At 48.2% G+C, this 17,500-nt stretch overlaps 1 protein-coding gene across 2 annotated transcripts in view; it reads left to right on the forward strand.

The window, feature by feature from the left end:
* Positions 1 to 17,500, forward strand: part of LOC126569320 (beta-TrCP) — a 22,211-nt gene that overhangs the window by 848 nt on the left and 3,863 nt on the right. For both annotated transcript variants that reach the window (XM_050226316.1, XM_050226317.1), the window contains exons 2-3: positions 766 to 1,197; positions 14,770 to 14,992. In XM_050226316.1, the coding sequence (XP_050082273.1) occupies positions 1,144 to 1,197; positions 14,770 to 14,992 (277 nt within the window). In that variant the 5' untranslated portion in view covers positions 766 to 1,143. The remainder of the gene's footprint in view (positions 1 to 765; positions 1,198 to 14,769; positions 14,993 to 17,500) is intronic.

Here is a 17,500-nt window from a genome sequence, read left to right on the forward strand (position 1 = left end):
AAGCATCATCATCAACGTGTATCTGTGTGTGCGCGGGCTGGCAGTGTGAGAGGTGCGTTTGCAGCCTGATTGGGTTTCTGCTCTCAGCCAGCCACCAATCATCCTTGAGTGATGTGAAGGTCCTTTATTTTGTGCTAAAACCTCTCAGTGTATCTGTGCCTCGAGGTGGCATAAGGTGTATGTGACCGGAGGGGGCTCTAAACGAGGAAAAGAAGGAAGAAAAATGCGAAGTGAATGAACGACAAATCGCGGAGATGAGCGAATTGAGCTGACAACTGCGAGAGAGCTGCTTGTTGGTTTGATGAGCGAGAAAACCCTGGCCTGCTGATGGCATGGGAAAATGCACAAATAGTCTACCCTTCCAGGTGGATGAGGAGAGATGCTGTGAAAATGCTGTGGTGATTTTGCATCACTGTTGCGAGTGATGGGCTGGGTGGTAATGGAACCGATATCGGTTGCACTTTATCTTTCAGGAAAAATCAATTTCCACCCCCGCCCCGGTCGCATTTCCTTAATTTTTAGGTCCATAACGCGCGTTGCGATCGTAAATTGATGCAATCATTTTGTGTTTTGGTTTTTCGATGATGATCATATGATGATGATTGTTTGCGGTGCTTATCGGTGCCATCATTATGATATGATATGAAATAGCAATTTTTCCTCCTTGCCCAGCTCTTATCTCTGATCGAGCAGCTCGCTCTAATCTCCCTCCCCTACCCCCCATCACCTTTAACCACCCACTCATTTCCGGTTTATTGTCATTAGTTTCCAACGGATCCCCTCTCGACGATCGACGCGATCTTGAGGCGATCGCCGGCCAACGGGAAAGGTGAAAGAAAACATAAACACTCATCATCTTCGTCGTAGTAGTGGTGGTAGTGGTGACCGTGCGGTTACTACGGGCAACAGGACGTGACGTGACGCGACAGTTCAGTTCTGTTTCCGGTGTACACCTTCGCTACGAAAACCAGTCAGTGGATCAGTGTGTTTATCGCCGGAGTGTTTGTGGCAGTTCAGGGTTGAATATCGCGGAGAAGCCTTCAGCTAAAGTGAAATCCCGGTGGCCCGGAACCGCGGCCTAGGCAAACAATCTTCATTCCCCTAACCGACCGCTGAGAACCGCCTGTAAAGCTGGATACCGATATGATGAAGATGGAAACAGACAAAATCATGGACGACGCGATCAGCAATACACAGGTGAGTTCGATCGAGCGACGAATGCAACACTGCACATTAATTTTTTGCACATTTGATGAGGGCCACACCTCGTGAGGGGGCGGGTGGTACTGAGGTATTAAATTAGTTTCACTTTCCATAGCCTAATAATGGCCACAGCCACTCGCTCGTTAACGGAGCCGTGCTCCTTTCAGGTTTCCTGGGGGTTTTCCTCCATGAGGCCGCCGTCCGCACATCATTTCCATCAATAACGGACGATAAATTTTCCCATTTACCTTCCCCTTTTTTCCGTTTTGCTTTGTCGTTTGCTGCGAACTGACCACTTTCTCGGAAGCCACCAGACCAGACACACAGCGCAGCGCGTGTGCGTTTCTGCCTCAAACGTGGATAACGAAAGTGGAAAGAGCTTTTCCGCCTCGGTCCTCCGAGCTGATGTAACCGCAGCGTGTGCGGCTGGTTGTTTCGAGCTTAACGAGATTCATTTACACATGAGGAACCCCCCCATGGTACAGATGTGTTTTTGTCCGCCCGAAAGATAATCCGGTATCCGCTTTTCCGCGTGGCCGCCACCGAGCGCCAAGCGACGATCTCTCTCCTCGCCCTGGTTTCGATCAGCATGAGAACCGAAAAGTCGAGGGCATTTTGACTCAGCCATGACGCGGCCGGTCGGTCTGCGTGTGTGTTAGACTGGCCACAGCGGCAAAAGAGAAAGTTCTCACTCCTCCTCGTCGTCGTCGTCGAGTAGAGAAAGGGTTTTTGTGTGTTTGTTGATTTAGGCTTTGGTTCGGTTTTGTTGATGGTCACAGGCGGCGTAGCGTGGCGCTTTTACTTTTATTGTCCTGCAGCGTGGCCAACGTGGATTGCATCACGAGCATACCAAGGCCCACGAAACTGGACACAGGTATGCGAATCTTGGTCCTGTCTTGTCCATTTCCTTTTTGCTTTCTTAAACAAAAGTTCTGAAAAAACCCTTCTTTAACCGGTTGTCCAGATTGTAATCAATGTAATCCAATATAGGGTGATAATTTCAATTTTATAGCGTCCGCATTGTGAGATTTGGAGCCAAGAAATGGGCGAAACCATAGAGAACTGACAGTCCGTCTGTTTTGAAAATTTGAATGTGTGGTCGTTTGGAAAAGATGATAAAATCTTTTAAAATGAGCAATTTTTTTCAAGATGTGTTAAATTGAAGTAGCTGCTCTACCAATTTAAACATATAAAGTGTTGCTGGACGTGGCAACTGTTGGTGATCATTCCGATTTTCCGTAGTTTTATTGCCGCAAATAACTGGGCAAATAAAACCGATTGGAGAACTGCAGGAAAACGTGACAGCTCCATCTCCAGAAATTTTGTCCAGATCTATGGTTAATTTTTCGTCAATATATTTTAGTCTGGACAAAGGCCTACTACAGCGCATTGGTTCTATTTGGTTCTCAACTGTCGCTTATGCTGCTGCTACTTGCTGCTACGTGACCTATCCGGAAGTCACGACAACGAGCGGCAGCGTAGAAGAAGAGAAGGGAGGGAGGCACCATCGGTGGCAGAGTGTTGCACAAGGTAAACATGGTTTGATCGAATCCAAACCATGCATTCAGTAGCAGCAGCAGCCATCACCTTAGCTAACCGGTCAACCTCTCAGTACAGCACTCCTTGGCCGGGCCTCCTTCCTCACCACTCCCCACCCGTGCGGGTGCGATACCTTCACGCGATCACGATCACGATTGCGTGGTCGCGTAGGAAATGAGACGGTGGCAAGTAAATCGTTCGTATGCGTACGCCTGCGTAGACGACAATCGGATGTAACAGTAGCAGCAGCAGTGTGTGTCCGGAAGTGACCTCGGACCTGCCAACTAGCGAATTGTAGGTTTTCGAGGTTCTGGCCGCCGGACTGACTGTCGATTACAGAGTCGAAGTTTGTGAAGCGTTCAAAAACTGTTCGCGACACGTGATCACGGTACGATCCTAGTGCACATTCCATTGACCTTTTGACGTACGTACCGTACAAGGCAATCGGTCGTCGTTTGCTCTCTCGAAAAAAAGGATATTGAATAAAGAAAAAAATGAAAGAATGAAACGAAAACGAAAGAGAGACCCGGAACTGGGGGGCACACAACCCAACATCATCTTCGAACCGCTTCGAACTCGACATCGCGTGTCGTGCGCCATTACAGTGATGCAATATGGCGGCGACGGCGTGGCCTGGGGGATGCTGCGATGCACATTGCAATCGATGTTGAGATAGGTTCGGGATTGCACTTGCACCAATTGCGAGTTGTGTTGCCTTTTGCCTGGTTAGCTGGCTGTCTGTTTTTACTGCTACTGCACTGGAGGTGGTGTTTCGTTCGCTTCTCTTGTCCGTGGCCAAAACCAACACAAACCACGGGGTATCAGGCATCCTCATCGTCGTCGTCATGGTTTGCGTCACTGCATTACTTTCAAGGGTCGCTTCGGTCTCGCTTTCGATCTCATGGTTACCGCGGAAAAGAAAAGAAAACCGAGTGGACGACCCGCTCCATTAGTTTTGCTGAGCCACGTTGCCCCGCCAACAGTAATTGTTTGGATTTTTCTCACTTTCAAACCAACCACTCTCGTGAAGTAGTGTGCAGTGCATCCATTTGCAGCAATTTGTCAAATTAGGTTTGCACGGCTGGAAAGCTTCTTTCTTCCATTATCTTATCTTATCGTGCCATGCCATGACCTCACACTCGCTCGCTGTGTATGGCAGGGGGGGGGGGCATATCTTATCGCGTGCATCTCTCTCTTTTACACCTTACTACGTCGTCGCGTAGCTCTCGGTTGCATTTCGTTGCAAACTTTGTTTTTTTGTGTCAATCAGCCAAACCAATCAAAAGCTCTATAAAATGCTCGCTTTACGCGATCACATTACGATCGATTCGCCACAAATCGGATTGCAGCGATCACGATGTTCACGATTTGCGGTGACACAAAAATGGCATTCGCGAGGATTGCAATCGAGGGATTGGCTGCACGGTTGTCACGGTTCGCATGGCACGCCATCAGCAGCGGCAGCAGCGGCGGCGGCGGCCTACTGACCTCGTGGTCCTAAAATAAATCAATTTGTAGTAGAAGACAGGGTGCATCGCGATGTGTTGTGCAGCGCACCGCAGCACACGAGAGGTGTTGTTTGCAGAGATGCAACCGAACACGTGCTCTCGGGGGGCTTGGATTGTAGCGTGCACTCCCCACTCGGGTTCATAGATATGCTCGAGCGAATGCATTTAGTAATCGGTTTTATCGTGCAGTTAGATAAGATTGTTGAACTGGTTTTCAATCGGAACAGTGGTATCTTGAGGTTTTAGGTTCGATAAAAGAAACGCACTAAATGTGTTTGAAAATAAAAAATGCGTTTGCAGTGGATATCATTAGACAGTAGATTTGTTGCGCTTAATGATACGTTATCTAAACCTGATAATTGATCACAGATTTCTTCAGGAGGTGTTTCGTTTCGGACGGACTGTAGTTGTTTTATCGTTCACACCAATCACTGACTTATGCGATGATAAATATCGAAAACAATCAATTTTTATTGCACTTAGCATTACTAATCGAGGTTCATATTGATCATCAGGCCTGATATCAAGTTTTGACTTATTGTCTAGGACTTATTCGCTACAGCTCCTGTTTGTAGTCAGCCTGATCTGATCGTCTATACCAAAATATCTGTTATATATTGTTTAAATTGAAATGTGAAGTAGAAAGGAATTAAAAAAAAAATACTTTTACACCTGATAATCTAATGCGAAATCGGGGATCTTTATTGTTATGATGTGTTTAAAGGAAGCAACATTTGTACTTTCAGATTTTCATGGCCTTTTGCCCGTCAAATTTGTTCTGTTCTCCATCAAGCTGGTTTCGCATTTTGTGATTCACTTGCTGACTCAATCATTGACCATGTTATATTCTACCATTATTGACGGCTAAAAGGCCCGTTTTCGACGATCTTTTGGGACGTTACCATTCAACTTTATTTTTTCAAGTAAATGGCATATTAATCTACAACCTTTAAAGATGATTTGGCATTGCATTCATTGGAAAATTAATCCGTGGCATCAAATTTTCTTAGGCGTGTCGTCGCAAAGGTATTGTTTACGGTTCCCATCGTAGCGACATGACTGGTCATCTGGAATATACAAATTGATATTCGTTAGAAAGATTATAAGTTTATCTAGGTAGCGCCGGAGAGTTTTTGTTGTGCCGGAGATTGATGCTTTTTCTCATTAAAGATTTGTCTTAAAAAAGTATCGACAATTCTCATGATATCTCGACGGTACTACCTGACAAAAAGTGTACAGATTATGTGTTAAAAATTACGAATCGGTCGGTCCAGTTGTTTTTAAGGTACGATTGGCACCGACTTTAGAAACGTTGGTTTTGGGAAACGCTCTTAAAAGTAGCGAGCTGCCTGGAACCTTCTATGAAACGCGGATTTTCAAAAATCTATAACTTTTTCAGTGTTGCTTCGATTGATCCAAAACTTTTACACAATACTCTTGAAAGGATCAGCATTTAGAGAAAAATGTTAAAAATATGTGTCACAAAAAAAAATAAATTCCGAAGCCCCCCCCTTAATGTTCTTGGAACCCGATCTATGGTGTGGTCTCTATAATGCCCCCTCTTACAGACACCTTCAGTTCTATCAACCCACAACGGAAAAAGGTTTTGTTTGACGATCATATTAAAACCCATTCCATGGCCACAATCGACACCGATCATTTGTCCGATCGATTCTCATGATTTATGAGCTGCTGCGCAAAGCGAGCCGTGCTTCCATTTGCCGATTCGATCCAACCGATATCTCTGTACAGCACAAGCCGCTGGCATGACCCTGAAAACCTTGCATCCTCTCTAACGGTACCGGTGCCCTCGAGTCACGGGATTCCCTTCAATCAGGAAACCTGCGGCACCGTCTTTTGCACTGCGCTCATATGCTCGCTGCACCCCACACCAGGCAAGGAGGCGGATTCATGTTCGCTTCTCGCTCCCTTCCAACGGTCCGTTCTCACCACCTGACCCCATTACAGTCACCCGTCAACGCGGAACGGGAAATCGAGGTCAACCGAGGTGGATTATGGTCAGAGGGAGCGAGAGAGGAAGTTGAAAAGAGAGAGAGGTAGAGCGACGATGGGCTTTGCAGGTATGCGGTGTCGCGTCTCGCGATGGCCATCACCGCCAATGTCGTTCCACGCTCTCTAACCTGTTTGCATGTTCTGTTGGTAGAGAGAGAGACAGAGAGAGACAGAGAGGAGGATAAGTGTGTCTCTGCGCTGGAGTGTTTTGTGTGTCAACCTCCGGTGGTTTGTATGTCTCTTGAAATGGTCGCGACAGACACTTGCAGCGATGATTATGCTCCCAAAAAGTCCAAAAGTGTGGCCCCTCACAGCACAATTATTCCACAACATCTTACCAGATTACATTCCTCAATTCCCCGATGCTTTAAGATGTCCGAAACGATCGGATACTTTGTTGTTGCTGCGAACAACCTCTCAGGCTCATCTCCATTACCGCAACTTTGCTCACACGATACGCGAAACACTTAAGCAACAAACGGATCGCTAATCGCGTGAGTCGAACATGAAACAGACTACAGCAGTAGAGGAGAAGCTTCGGGGGCGCCACCGGGGATTTACTGTTGGTACTGGGCATATTTGAAGAGCGCAAATATTTGAACGCAAACTGGATTGTCGGGTGGACTAATGTGGCATCGCAGGTATGCGGGTGCGTTCGGTCGGTCTTGGCTCGCATTTGGCATCCCTCGCCCGCCATTGCCTCGTTTGTTAATGTAAACGCCGTCTAGAAGCTCTTCCTTCCTTCTTCTCACTTTCACCCTCACTGCTGCACGCACATTTCCAAAACCGCATCATTCGTTGATTGTCTATCGAGTTAAAATACGACAGTAAACATGTTCCCAAGGCACACGTTGGTGGCCCTTTGCTTTCCTTTCGGTCGGCAACCTGCTCCGAAGCCCTTCGAAAGTACATTATCTGCGTCTATCGTGTCGTGTGTTGTGATAGATTTCCACAAGAAAGTCACTCTGCCTAGACCACAAACCACAGGGTCTCGTCCGGGATAGAGGCCGGATGCATCAAGCATCATCATCATCACACGACAAAATCCCGAAACCAGTTTTCCATCCTTCACGTGCACGCATGTGTGCGTCTGGGGCATAGCTGGAGAGAAAGGATCGCTGGTGATCATCGCCGTCTAGCACGGAATACGACGACCACGTCTACGCGGAGCCACCGGCTGCTGGATTCAGCGTGTGCTCGCCACAGAAACGACGTAAAACCTGTAACCATTAACGGCATTAGCGCGGCGGAGAGTGAGATAAAGTAAAGACGTCGAAGAGTCGATCGCGGAGTGATCTTACAACCACACAAGAGCCCTTTAGCCACAGACAGAGTCTGCACGGCGGGGATGTTCGGGAAAGCTTCCAAAACCGGTCACAGCGGAAGTGGTCAATGGTTTTTCACCCTTCGCCTGCCATGCCGTTGCAAATGAAGATCCAAGCGTTATCCAGTGTTCGTTCCCCCGGACAGCTTAGCTCACGATCGACGGATTAGCTCAGGACGGGGCTGATGAGCAGGACGAGGAGTGGGAGAAGAAGTAACATTAAATCTAATTGAAATTCATGCGCGCGATCATCGTTTGGCCTTTTAGCAGATTAGCCTCTAGGAATGGTGGTAATGCGCGCGCGCTCGACGATGATCATGCAAAGTTTGTGCAACTGGAGTTGGAGTGCAGTTGATCTCGACAGCAGCAGCAGCAGCAGCAGCTCGACCGGCTCGATCACCCTTTCGCGAAGGTGTGCAGAAGATCATATTTCATCATTACGCCTGAACGCGACGGAGCTTCTTCTATGGCTGCGGCTGCTTTTTGTGGTGGCGTTCGTCTGTAAGAAAGTTGGTAGATCATGGAGTCGTCGTCGTCGTGATCGGGCAAGTACCACGTTCATAACGTGCTCGTTGCGCGTAGGTGCTTGCTGGTGGGTGCTCACTGGATGTGCAATTCTTCGATTGCGACAGCGCCAGCGCCATTGCAGTTGTAACACGCGTCTCGCTACTCGTGCGCTTCATCGGTTCTTTTGTGGAAAGGGATTGGAGGAAGGGAGAGGAAACTTGATCTCGTCGAGAGCGCACAGTCCCCCCCTCCCCCCTTATATATGCCGATCATATTCCAGTGCACCGAACTCTGTCCAAAAATGTGCAATGAGCTTAAACCTCATCGCTCAATGGCATCGGCGCGGCGTAACACCGTCACCGATGAATTTAGACAAATAAGGGCGGAGCAGCACATTTCGTCAGATCACCAACCACCCAACGCCTATTGTGGTCATTATTGTTTCTGACCCACGACGACGACGACGACGACGACGGTGCGTTGCGTTACGTTTCACTTTTCACACCCTCCTTCCTTCATTCTTTTGCGTCTCCGCCCGTGATACATAAATTATCATTCCGGTGACTGGACGGGGGGAGCGAAACGCCCTCCAAAAATAGAGCTATCGCATGCTCGCCTGAGCTTTGAGCCATCATCTTTAATGCAGCAGCGCGTTAAGAGCTGCACTGCAGCATGCGAAGCTTTTCGTAATCTTGACGACTTGTGGAGCTACGATCCCCAACCAATTGACGAAGGAGGGAAAATTGCGATTCATCGTCTGGTAGGTACGCAGCGCTCCCGTGTTGGGTTATTGCAGGTGGATCAGATTACGCTAATCAGTGCTTAATCGTGAGAGATGGAATGTGCGCCGAGAAGATGCCTTATTTAAGTTGGCCACTAGGTAGCTCTCGCTCAGCCGCTTGCTTGTTGTTTATTCTGACAACGACCACAACGGTGTGTTGGTTTTCATAACAATTTACTTTCGTTGCACACAGGCCACGGGTACATTCCGGTGGTACGTAAAAGGTCACATCATTGGAGAGCATAAGTTAGCGATTGTGTGCTGATAGTTGAGAGCGAAATATGCGAGAGAACGGTTGGCTTTCATAGGTCCTCTGCTGTTAATCGGTCTCGCAAATTCGGGATGAGTAATCCCAGGTGTACAAGCTTAAAATGGCCCGGTTTTTGTCGATAAAAATACATTTTTTTTAAATAGATAACAAAAAAAAAATTTATTCTAAGTATTTTCCCGTGCTAGCTACACATTTTTCCTATCTTTTGGGCAATCTGTGTCTACTTTAGCGGTCTGTCTTTAGCGGCACAGACCACCCGTCATCCCCCTTTTCCGACAACTTCATACAAATCGAAGTGCTGTGTTTAGAGCGGTTTGGTCTTGCGGTAGAAAATGACAATTTGGTCTGTAAGCCCATCTATAAGCAAACGGCCATTTTAAGCTTGTACACCTAGTATTCTGGAAGGACTGGGAATGACTGATAATGACTTAAGTCTCAAGATGTGCTTAGGACTTCAGAATTCTAGAAGATTGTAAGGAGTGCGATGATGTTTGCCGTTCTCAAGAAACACAACACAGCTGCGCGACAGTGAAATCGTCATACAACGCAATTATGTCCGCATTGTGTCGATTCTTCCATCATCTTTCTGTGAGTCCTCTTCTAGAATGTGAATAAAAAAAGGCTTCGCCATTTAAGAACAGTTTCCATATAATCCACAGATTTCTTGAATGGGTTATTTTCCTCATACTTGAAGCATGACCGGCTGCTGTATATTCAGCTGTTTCTATTGCCGTATGTTGCTTTTATGAGCTGTTTGTAGAGAAAAGACTTACTAAACATTCCGTTCTAGGCCTATTATTGGACCCGTATTGACCCTTTTCTATGCCAGAGTCGATTTCTTCATTCAATCATTTTTAACTTTAACTGCTCTGCATTGCTCGCCCCCTCTTGGCAGCAGCAGCTCCCCCTCGGATCATCATCCTTTGGCTATTGGCCACTGTAACGGAAGGGGTAAAAAAAAAAGATAATTACACGCTGCTATAATTAGGTTTCCATAATTAATCGAAAAGCACTGACATGGAACACATACGGACCATCGCAACCACCCCGTCCGATGGGATTTGACATTGACTTCGCTTGACGGATCGATGAGCGCGACGCGCAGATCATTCTTCGCACGGACTTTGATCAACCATCGGGCACAGTCAGGCGGTTCGCATTGCATCGCCACACGCCATATGTGGCATGCTAATGAAACGATCGCAGGTCTCTTTTTGCATCAGCATCGTCGCCACTCGTCGAGTTCTCACTTTCTTCGCACAAACAATCACCGAATGCACCACCGCCATTGGGGATACTGACAAAGTGAGTCCGACAAAGAGACCGGCCACGAAGGGAGACGTCGATGTCATTCACACCAGCCGGCGGCACATGAGGTCTTTGTACAAAGGAAGGCTGGATTGGAGGGAGGTGGAATGACCATATCGCGCCACACCAATGCGTGTCTCCAAATGTGGGATCTCTTTGTTGGGATGGTGCGTAGGATGGTTCCGTTCTGTTCTGTTCCGTTCTGTTCCTTTCTGTGCCCTCCTTTCCACCTCTCCAGACTGAGTTAAATATTGCTGCTGTGCTTTGACATTGGCCTTGTTTTGCAAACTGTTTCTGTTCCGTTCTTCTTCTTCACCCTCAAATAAACCAACCAAATGATGCACACCGAGTGTCTATATCGAAATAATGTGGAGTAAGGTTTTCCAGGGCACACACTCGACCTTCAGCATTACATCAAAGCGGTGAAAAAAGGAAAAATATTTTCCTGCGACAAATACCGTGGCAGCAAGGCAGTAAACTGCTGACAACGGGTGAGAAACGCGCAATGGATAGAAGTGAGGTGTCCCCTTGTTGAAATTGAAGCAAAAAAAAAAAAATGGAGTGAAAAACAAGGTCACACTCCCGGCATGCGCGGCCCAGCCACTGCTCAGGTGGCCTTGCCTTCATTCGATGCGTTTACGCTGCACTTTTCAGCCCAATCATCATCATCACCACCATCAACACCACGATCGTCACTTCATCGTGTTTTTTTTTGCAAAAAAAAAAACGACGTAGAGAATTTGGCTGACTGACTAACTGGCTGGCTGGTTTGTGTTGCTGTGGCCGCCACCGTACCACGACAAGTCAAAGCCATGAGCCAAGAAGGTGGTCTGTTTGTACGGATCCCCACACACAGTCACACACAGGGAGCTGAGCGGTGGACACATTTTGAAAATCACGTCACTTGCTGCGTGCTGGCGCTCAAGCGCGAGTGTGACAAGTTGACCGGCGAACGAACGATTTCTTTTCTTTCTGCCGACGTTTGGACTGTGTAACAAAACGAAGCTGGCTCCGCTCCGTTGCTATGATGTTACACAGCGCCGTGTGTGACGGGATAATTAAGAGGATGATCGTTCACACCGTTCACATGCCATGTCGGAGACGACGGGCGTCGCGTCATCGCCTGGTACCCAGCTGTGGCCAGTGGCCACTACACAACACTGACCAAGCGAGCGTCTCGAGCTCAGGGGATGTCGACAAAAAGGGCCGTGCCTTTGCTGTTCGCCATCCAAAACATATGATAAATGGGGTTTCGATGGTAAAACCAGATCAAGAACATGTCTCGAATGGCAGAACGACCTGTGGTATTGTGCTCTTTGCACCGACGACCATTCCATTGTGCACACAGAACACACAGAGATCGTTTGAAGTGTTTGCCGTCTATTCGAATGTATGACTCATGCTACCAGCACTGTTCTCCGTCACAAAACCACGGGTACAACGGTGGTTGGCGGCTTTGAAGAGCAACAGTTCGTTTAACATTTTCATGCTGCTGACCGCGGGGGACACTGGTTGGCGAGTATTTTACGATCGATGATTACACACATGACGACGGGCAAGCGGCGCACAAACACAGACGATGACGACGATGATGATGACGATGACCAGCGATGTTCGATCACAGGCGAGTTGCAGTTTGAGCGGCTGATACAACCGTTATCGCGGACTGCGATGTGCGAGCGTATGCATGTGTGCTGGAGGAGGGGTTTTGATTAATTTTCTCTCAGAGTAATGCTCGGGATGACGTCTCAATCATGCTGCCAGAGTGTTCTAGCGTTTAATCGTAGATAGGACGACAGCCAATGTCACTCATAATTGTGATTTGAAAGTGGTGCATTTTTAGCAACAACATTCGTATATCTGGGAAGAACTTGGAGTAGAAATCGGTTTAGCGCGTAGACGTAGGAGCATGGCAGATCTTACGGAGTGCTTGGCGCCCATTGCCAAGAAGCAAGAAAATGGAACTTACTTTGCGTTCTTTTGCGTTCTTCTGCCTTTTGGCGATCGGCCTTGGTGAGTTATTTTCGATTTTATGTTCAAGTGCATCGGAAACTTGAGAATTTAGAGAGAGGAACATCTGGAGGTGACTGGAATTCCTCCGTTTTCGAAATTAATGTTGTATGTTTTTGTTCTACGTTTGCTTTGATGGTTTTGTGATGCACCCTGGGATCATGCTATGGTCGTCATAGCAACTGCAAAGCTTGCTTCTACGTAAAATCCGAGTGCAATTCTAGTGTCGATCCTTCCAAGAACTCCAAAGCCACCGATCGCAGCCGGTTAAGTCAGCGAAGCTGTTCTCGTTGGGCTTTCCCATTCTGCTACAGAATCTGTTACGTGGCGATCGCCTGTTGGCTTGATAGTAGTCGCGCGCGCACGGACGGACGGGACGGACTTTGCGCTCACTTGTGGGGGTTCCCGTACCGGGCGCACAGGCGACGTTCGTTGCATTTGTTTAACCAGTAAACCAGTAATGTTACCAAGCTACCCACCTCATTATCATACCCTAAGATGCAGCCACAATGGCAACCGGAGAAGGCACGTATGGACGGTGCCGAAAGGAAAGCCTTGCCGTACCGAAAAGTGTAAGTTCTCTTTGCGCTGATTTTTGGGCTGCTTTGCCAAATTTTTGGCTTTCCAGTTGGTGAGGGGAGAGAAAAAGGGGGTAGCGCCGGGGAACCACTTACTCCACTTTCACTGTGTGCCAAACGGCCTTACATTTTGCATCATCATCACCCACACCACGTTTTGCGGTCAAATGCTGCATGAGCTTCTTCCGGTGGTTCAACATTTTCCGACGCCACTGCCGCTGCTACTACTACTCACTCTTTTTCTGCTCGGATAGTTTGGCTCGGTTGCAACTAGGCCAACAAAATGTTGCCAAATGGTGGAGAAGTCCAGCGATGATGATTTAGATTGTACTCTCCAGCCGGCGCCTCCACCTCGTGGCTCAATTTGTCGTGAGCACTGGCTCGTTCGTTGTTGGATGCGTTGGTTTCTGTGTCGGAAAATCAATCGATTCCGTCACTTTCCCCCGGTACGTTTTCCATATCCACATTCCCCACCCCGCTCAATGAAGTAGAAGTGTGACGCCTTCTAACTCCACAAATACCACAACATAGGCGGACGAGTAGTCCAGCAGCCACCACCAAAACCAGCAGCATGACTTGGACAACTTGGCTCAAATTGTGATTAAAATGAAAATGTGTCGCGGGTCGAGTGCTGAGTGAAGGGACCAGGACCCGGGATAATACGGGGTTTCTTGGGTGGCACTACTTTGAATTGTTAATTACGCTCGCTTGGCCATTATTTGGTTCTACCCGGTGGGGGGGCGTTGACTGGTAACGGAATCGTGTACTTTTCAGTTTTCCCCTGATTTGCTTGCCTGCAGTCCAGCCTTTTGTGTGCGTGTGGCCCCCCGCTAATGTATTCCATGTGAAACCACCGTCATCACGATACAAAAAAGAACCTAATTTGAATCATGATCACCACCAGTAGCAGCAGCAGCAGCAGCAGCGGAGTTCCACATAACGGAGTTTTAGGGCTCTCACTCATCTTTTGCATCTCGCCGCGCATCTCTGAGTCAAATGTTTTGTGACGGCGTATGTCCGTTTCGGCTTTTTTGATGCTCCCATTTCAGAGAGCATCATAAAATGTGGAGTTTAAAGTTCGAAATCCCCGTGAGCCTCTTGAAACACGGAAGCTAGAACCGTTACCGAGGTATTTTTATATCGTTCGTTCGCTTATCGTACATTACTCCTCTAGGGTGACTGCTGGAAGCGTCAAGTGACCGAAGAAAACGTCGTCCATTGACGCTGACGCTATGAGTCATATGGAGCAGAATAGTAGCCCCGGTAAATCGTGAAAACATTACTCCAGTTGCTCCACAAAACAAAGCAGCAGCTGCGGGTGGTAAAGACATTGTGCCAGCATTATTGTTGTGCTCTCTGGGGTCGTAGGTTAATGGTGGCTTCTATGGCCTCATAATCATACCGGCATGTGCCATTACTACATTCTTACTTATGTTCACGGGGACCACCGTACCAACCTGGGGCGCCTGCTGTAGATCAAGCACCACAAGTTGATCCTACCTCACCCCGCCAGAACTCTGGCGGAATGTAGTGAATGTCTTGCGGTTGCCGTTTTCCAGATCCAGGTCAGTTTGGTGTAGTGGGAAACTTTATGGTGCTGCTGCCATTACCAGAACCTTTCCGTGGTTTTGTTTATCGTTAGGCAATCGAATCAATCCGTTCGCGTACAACCACCGAGTACCGGCCCAGAACTAACTTCTCTCTCTCTTCTTCTCCTTCTATTGCAGTTCACGACCACGCTGATGTATGATCCGGCGCGAAAAAAAGAACCCTCACCATCGTATCAGACCGAGCGTGATGCCTGCCTAGCGTTGTTCGCCAAGTGGAATGAGGCGGACCAGCTGAACTACGTCGAGCACATCCTATCCCGCATGTGCCACTATCAACACGGACACATCAATGCCTACCTGAAACCGATGTTACAGCGCGACTTCATCACCCTGCTGCCCAGTAAGTGCCCCGCCATGTGGTGTGGTCTTTTGTGACCCCTATAACCCCCCCCCTAGGAAGCGGGTTACATAGTTTTTTTTGTGTGGAAACGGATGGAAAAGAGGAAACACCTGAAGAAAGAGAAAGAGAGTTAGAGGTCGCACACAGGCGAAGAACGCGAGTGAAACTTGTTTCCCTACCCTCGGCGATGATTTGTCGGTTTCGCATCAAGAATAGTCAGCCAGGTTAGGTCTAAGGTCTGAGAGAGTGACTGGGCGGCGCACCTAGTCCAGGCGGAGGCTGACTGGAAAGTAGGTCAAAGCATGCTGCTCTGGATGTGTTGCGTTGCTCATCTCAAGCAAACGAGGCGAGGCGAGGCGAGCCTAGGCTCGTCCAATCACCATAGCAACCTTTCCCTTTTGGGTCACAGGTTCCTACTACTCCCAACGTGCAGTAGAAGATGGAGCGCTGGCTGGGCAGAGCAGGTTCCAGGTCGTACCATTCCGCAGACAACACCTTCCGGCATTTGCGGACCGTGAGTAATCTGCAGAAACGGACCAAGAGACCAGAGAGTAAACGATGTGGTCCGTTAGATTCGTGGAAGATACCGATTTTTTTGGGTGCTTAGAATCGCCTCGGATGAATTCAATTGCCAGTGGAAAGCGGGCCAGTCGTCCGGTTAAAACACAGTTTCTTCTATTTATTTTAGCGGCGTTACATTGATTAAACATCGATTTGGCGCAGATGTCCGGCGGATGCGTGCACGAGAGCAACAGAAAGAGAGACAGCGAAAGAGAGTGACGATGGTGGTGTACGGGATACACCGACTTGTGATCGGCAAGCTAACCATCCAATTATCTGGCGCTCTACATCGCGGAACGAGCTAATGGAAAAACCGAGCCAGCTGGCTCGTGGGGCTGTGGCTTCCATTTTGTAAAACGTTTAATGCTCAATTAACCTAAATCGCGACTGTGCGCCGGGGGGCCAGTCCAGACCGTGTGGTGTGCCCGGCTGTGGGTGCAGTGTGACAGATCCGTCTACTTGTCGGAGCCGTTTTGGAAGCTATAACGGAATGGTGTGGAATGTACACGTCGTCCACGTTTGCCTGTTGGACTGGACAGCTGGCGCTAAGAGCAGTGCATGTTGGCACAGTTGATGGCCGAGTTAAAATATCGTCCGAAGGTGGAAACGCGGAACTTTGGATAACTTTTTCGGGTCCATCGGTCACGCCGGATAGTGTCATGGATAATGGATACACACCGGAAGCGGAACTCACGGCGCAATTAAGTCGAACGCTCACGCCATGCAAACGAATGATCGGAGGATAGTGATACTGGCGTCGCTACTCGGTATCGTACGACGACTTCACCTATTATCTCGATCACCTGAACTGGACTGTCTGAAGCGTCACAGACTAATTGCTTCATTTGGATAGCATCTAACCCAGCTCTTCTTTTTGTGAACTCCGAACGACCATAGTGTTCTGGGTCCTGGGGGAAATAATAGGTGTTGGAGTTCTAACTTCATGGCCGGTAGCTAGGGAAAGACGGGCGTGTTGCTGTCTAGCACGTCGAGACTGGAGCCAGAATGTTATTGTCCTGTTTGCTAATAAGAGCCATCAGTTGGACGATATTTGGTAGAGAATACTGTCACGAACTGTGCCGTGGATCGCGATTCTGGTAGAAGGTCATCTTAGTCTTCTACGCTGAGTCATTATTAGCTGCTGCGAACAACACTGACGATGTGTCCCACGTGGCATGCTAAATGTGTTTGTTGGCTTGTCGTTAAATCCTTTTCTTGTGTGTTTTCAAACGATTAGAACACCTAAGAAGATCTACATTGGGGTTAATTCCATACCCGGCCACGACTGCTACCTCACCCGAGAGCCATATTACGGTTCTGTGGGCCGCAAAGTATCACGATACACACCGTCGGTCGGTCGGTCGGTAGTTTAGCTATTAATATCCCGGACATGGCGTTATTGCTTGAGAAACATGTTCTCTCGCCCAGCATGACACGCGCACATACACATGGAGATGCAGAAGCAGACACAGCGGTTGCATGGCCTTAATCCAGTCTACGCCGTTGGTGGTCAGCTCCTCCGACGTTTGAAAGACCGCATAGCGTGACCCCACATCAGAATGATCCGTGAGCTGGTGCTACTGGCCACCACCATGCTGGCCAGACACTACAGGCAAGAGGAGGGGAGGTTCGTTGAACTTGGCGACATATTTGAGACACTTTTTTCGCATTTGGTTCCACCGTGTGTCACGCTACAATATCCTGCCATTTTTCGAACGCCAGTTTCTCGACCGCGAATTCAGGTACCAGCGAAGCAAGTGGTGGTGGGTTTTTTTTTTTCAATGTCCAGTCGATTCCCACGATCCCATTTCAATTCACATACGCAATCATCTCGCGTACGCATTTTGCCATGCTGTGACCGTACGGCCAATTTTCCCAGAACCACGACCAGGACGACGTCGCGTGGCATGTGTTGGTCTCTGGAGGGCAAATTGAATTTTTAAATTT

Source organism: Anopheles aquasalis, chromosome 2, assembly GCF_943734665.1.
Source record: "Anopheles aquasalis chromosome 2, idAnoAquaMG_Q_19, whole genome shotgun sequence".
Classification (NCBI taxonomy): Eukaryota; Metazoa; Arthropoda; class Insecta; order Diptera; family Culicidae; genus Anopheles; species Anopheles aquasalis.